This window comes from Nothobranchius furzeri, chromosome 5, assembly GCF_043380555.1.
Source record: "Nothobranchius furzeri strain GRZ-AD chromosome 5, NfurGRZ-RIMD1, whole genome shotgun sequence".
Taxonomy (NCBI): Eukaryota; Metazoa; Chordata; class Actinopteri; order Cyprinodontiformes; family Nothobranchiidae; genus Nothobranchius; species Nothobranchius furzeri.
In genome coordinates this window covers 68,616,268-68,620,856 of record NC_091745.1, presented here as the reverse complement: position 1 = coordinate 68,620,856, position 4,589 = coordinate 68,616,268, and the positions used below count along the sequence as shown (strand labels likewise).

The 4,589-nt window shown below is 42.4% G+C and overlaps 1 protein-coding gene across 1 annotated transcript in view; it reads left to right on the top strand.

Annotated features, from left to right (window-relative positions):
• Positions 1–4,589, top strand: part of etfb (electron transfer flavoprotein subunit beta) — a 5,549-nt gene continuing 960 nt past the window's right edge. The window contains exons 1-5 of the mRNA XM_015950018.3: positions 1–143; positions 1,083–1,241; positions 2,678–2,836; positions 2,951–3,013; positions 4,414–4,572. Coding sequence (XP_015805504.1) covers positions 90–143; positions 1,083–1,241; positions 2,678–2,836; positions 2,951–3,013; positions 4,414–4,572 — 594 coding nt within the window. The 5' untranslated portion in view covers positions 1–89. The remainder of the gene's footprint in view (positions 144–1,082; positions 1,242–2,677; positions 2,837–2,950; positions 3,014–4,413; positions 4,573–4,589) is intronic.

The following is a 4,589-nucleotide window of genomic DNA, read 5'->3' as shown; positions in this document are numbered from 1 at the left end:
AAATAGTTCCGATCTCTCCTTGGGTGAAGGTTCACTGCGGTGCGGTGTCTGAAAGAACAGCAGTTAGGATTTTCACGTATTTAGCTACAATGTCTGGCCGTGTTCTTGTCGGCGTTAAGCGTGTCATCGACTATGCAGTCAAGGTAATAAACATACGATGCTTTAGTTTGCATGTTTATTTGTTAGTTTTTGCTTTTTACCTCTTGACTCGAGTGTACTTGCTAATGTTAGCCTGACTTTGCCTGTCCATTTGAACCATCTGCTAGTTGTGAACATACCCAGCTGAACAGTTGGTTTTTTTTTTCTTTTTTAATTTCAAATTCGTGAACAAATACTTATAAACAGTACGTTTCCTTTATTTATTTTTGTCTCAAGACAAAAACAACCTCAGTAATAACAAACATTTCAGTCTCCGCTGCTCCCAGCAGGATCAGGGCAGCAGAGCATTACTTTTGACGCTTTACGTGTACACTTTTATTTGTTTCTATGGGCATTGACTAAATCTTATCCGTTTTGTGGTAATTAGAAAGGGAACTTTTAATCGGGCGCTACCTAGAGACAGTCGCGGTTTGGGTCTAAATGATATTTTCTGCTGAGTTTTCTACATCTTGTGCGTTCCCAGTGAAAATAACGCACGGTTATAAACATAAATCCATACATTTACTGCAAAGTTGTACAAACCGTTCATGTTTCTTTCAGTTTATGTATTGTTCTGTTCGTCAATAAGAAAAAACCCACCACAGGAAACTGTCAGATTGAGGTTTGTTTATTTTAATAAGTTTAATAAGTCTTAAACTAAAGCACAGTGTTAAACCTGAGTAATATTTGAAGTTTTAAAATCACAAAAACTCATCACATTAACTATTAGTCTCTCTCTGAAACTGTTAAAATATATTTTGAAATGAGTTTGGGATGTTTTTCACCTTTTACCTCTAAATCTTCTTTAATAAATAATAATGTAGGCTCTGTTGGGAGAAATCCAAAAATAACAGAATGGGAGACATTATTTTATTTCAAGTCCTTTAGTTACCCGACCAGTGTCACCAGTTGAAACTATAAACATTAGCTGTGTCTCCCCGCAGATTCGTGTAAAGCCAGACCACACTGGTGTAGTCACAGATGGAGTGAAGCACTCGATGAACCCCTTCTGTGAGATCGCCGTGGAGGAGGCCGTCAAGCTGAAGGAAAAGAAGCTTATTAAGGAGGTTGTAGCCGTCAGCTGTGGGCCACAGCAGTCTCAGGTGGGTGAGGCTGGGATTATCCTGGAGTTGCTCAATGTGGTGCAATTTCTCATTTTGGAGGATATTTTTGCATTAATAAAAACGTTTATTTGTTTTTATTTTTTACACCGAGCTTAAAGCTTCTTTCCGGAGTATTTCTCTTATCCGATGACGCCGTCTAGTGGCTGACAAGTATATCACACATAAAGTCTGTTGCTTTGTTTGTTTAAGCTTTCACGTTTCTGTTTATAAATGTGCTTCTGTAGCCGACAAACAGAGCTAAAACATGTTGTTTTACAAGTATTATTCTCATGTCATTTTGTGTTACATATTTATATTTTAGAGACTTTCTTGTCCGTGAAAAGTTCATCAACTCTGCATCAGCCGAGGTACTTCCTTAAATTTGAAGCAAGTAAGCGGTAGTCTAATGCTATTGGTTAGTTCTGGTCGGCGTTCAGTTTCCTATTGCACAGAGTTTTGCGGGTCAGGGGACATGCTTAGCCAAAAAAAAAAAAAAAGACTTACTGCTTACATTTTATCACAGTACATGATGAGACAATCACTTTGACGGATTTCTGAAAAATCCTACATCATTTCTGAAAGGGGAAAACTCCGGAAAGCAGCTTCAAGTTTTCACTCAAAAAGAAGAAACGAGTAAAGGATGCAACAATATAGATTTTCTTTGTAGTTTTTATGTCGTGTCATGAAGGCAGAATAAACACAGCTGTTTACATTATTAGAAAGGGGAAAAACTAAAGAATAACACTTGCCATATCTGCATAAACAAGCAGCAACTGGATAAAACATAATAAATGTGATTAAAAAATCTTTTTTTTTATGATGCGATGAAAAAAAAATACATAGAACTCTTTACCCCGAATTCACACTGAAGGCATCGGCAGCACGGAACGGCAGCGGAACGTTGCTGCTTTACAAATAGTCCACTGTAGTCTAGAGTTCATTCGAACCGGCCGCGGCACGGGAATTTTCAGGCGCATCCCGGAAGCAGCTTGCCGCACCGCGCCACTAAAGAATGAATTGGGTTCTATTTTTTTCCGCGTGCCGCTTCCGGGACACGTCAATTTCTGCAGTTAGCATTGGGCTAGACAGGAAATCACACGGTTTCAATGTAAAATTCCTGGTAATTTTTAAAATAAAAGGCTATGGCAGTGATGCGATTTCATTTCTATGTAGATTATGTCAATATGTATGACATCACAGCTTTATTTACACCCCCCCCCCCCCCCCCCACACACACACACACACACACATACACACAAAAAAACAGAAAACGAATCGGTCACTTCTGCCTGGATTTCGATCCATAATTGTTTACAGTGATGCCAAAAAGTTCTAGAAAATGTGATCTTCTATTCTTTACGCTGATGCCTCCAGTGTGACGTCAGGGTTAGAATCACTTGTGCTTGATGCAAATTTCACATTCCACCCTCACACAGGAGACCATCCGTACTGCCCTGGCCATGGGGGCTGATCGTGGTATTCATGTAGAGGTTAGTGGGAAAGACTACGATTCACTCGGACCCCTGCAGGTCTCCAAGATCCTGGCTGCTTTGGCCAAAAAAGAAGAAGCTCAACTCATCATCCTTGGCAAACAGGTCAGAGTTTAATGGATATCGCTCGTGTGCTGCTTTTAAAACTCTCCCTTTCAGCATTTACACGTGCTTTGATTGTTGTTCCTTTTATTTAAAATGTGATATTTCTTCCTTTAGGCCATTGATGATGATTGTAATCAGACCGGCCAGATGACTGCAGCCTTACTGGACTGGCCTCAGGTCAGAAACAGTCCCGATTCCCAGCTGTTGTTTCTAAACGTGCAGTAGTAGGACTCATATCAGGAAACTGGTCTGTTCACACCACCTTATCAAGTTCAGCAGAGACTGGTTCTGGTCGGTAGAAGCTGCTGTGTTTCTGCTCAGATCAGGTTATTTCACCTTTTACTGTTTAAACACAGATTATAAAATAAACAGAAGTCTGTTAAATTGTTCTTTACACGCGTTCAGGATGTTTTACCTTGGGATTCAAACTCATTTATACATATTTTTATTGCCATCTTTATGTTCGGTCACTGTGTTGTATGCGGGCGAGGGTTCTCAGTCATCCAGGCCGTGGAAATCCAAAGGGTTCTAATAAAGGCAGCTGGTGGTGATGGGCTCTTTGAAGGGAGCCGTTCGAAAGAACCGGTCTGTTGAACGAATCAGGGCCATGAGAACGGTGGGTTGGAGGGAGGTGGCAACGTGTCCCTCAAGTGTTAGTCACAGCGCGGAGGGGGAGGGTAGCGTTTCGCCGATGTTTGTGAGAGCGTGCGGGGGGTGGGGATACGAGAAGAACGGTTCTTTGCAAGGACTCGGCACTCTGGAAACCCGTTCAAAAGATTTGATTCATTTGTGAACGACACATCACTAACAACTGGACTTCTTTAGTTTCTGGAAGATGTTTCACTTCGCATCCGAGGAGCGTTGTCAAGTCTAAACTGTAGCTGTCAGTTGTTGCTTAACGAGCTGAAACTTCCCATGAAAACCCTTCCTCCTTACCCTCAATGAGTCGTCGATGTCATTAGGTTCTATTGTGTTAGAATGGTTGATTAAATGCAGGAGGGTGGGATCTAGACTGAAACAGTTTTAGAATTAGCTTTGGAATTATCGGTTCAAGAAGTGGTGAAACCTGAGGCTCAGTTAAAAGTTGGTTTTTCCCATTTGTCATGGGTCAGGGGGCCGGGTTCTGCCTTAGAGATGGGGTGAGAAGCTCGGTCATCCGGGAGGAGACCTAAAGGTAGATCCAGGAGACAGCGGAGGCATTATGTCTCTTGGCTGGCCAGGGAACACCTTGGTATTCCCCCAGAGGAGCTGGGCCAAGTAGCTGGGGAGAGGGAAGTCTGGGCATCTCTGCTTAGACTGCTGCCCCCGAGACCCCACTCTGGATAATTCAAGGGAATGGATGGAGGGACATAGATAGCTGCCTTTACTGTCTTAAGAAACCAAAGAAGTCATCATTGGAGCCCTTTGGATTTCCACGTGTTGTACTTCCACACACAGGCCAGCAGGTGAAAAGCTTCAAAAGGGCTTTTGTGACCTTCCTCTCTGTGTCTGAGGGTGAAAAACATGTTTTTTCTGTCTTCGGATGGACTGCCTTTCCAGTATTGACTCAGTGAATTTGTGTCGTCTCTGTGTCGCAGGGCACCTTTGCTTCTGAGGTGTCACTGGAAGCAGAAAAGATTAAAGTGGTCAGAGAAATCGATGGCGGGCTGGAAACTATTAAAATCAACACGCCGGCTGTGCTGACTGCAGACCTGAGACTAAACACCCCCAGATATGCAACCCTGCCTAATATTATGGTAGGTATCAGGCAGCT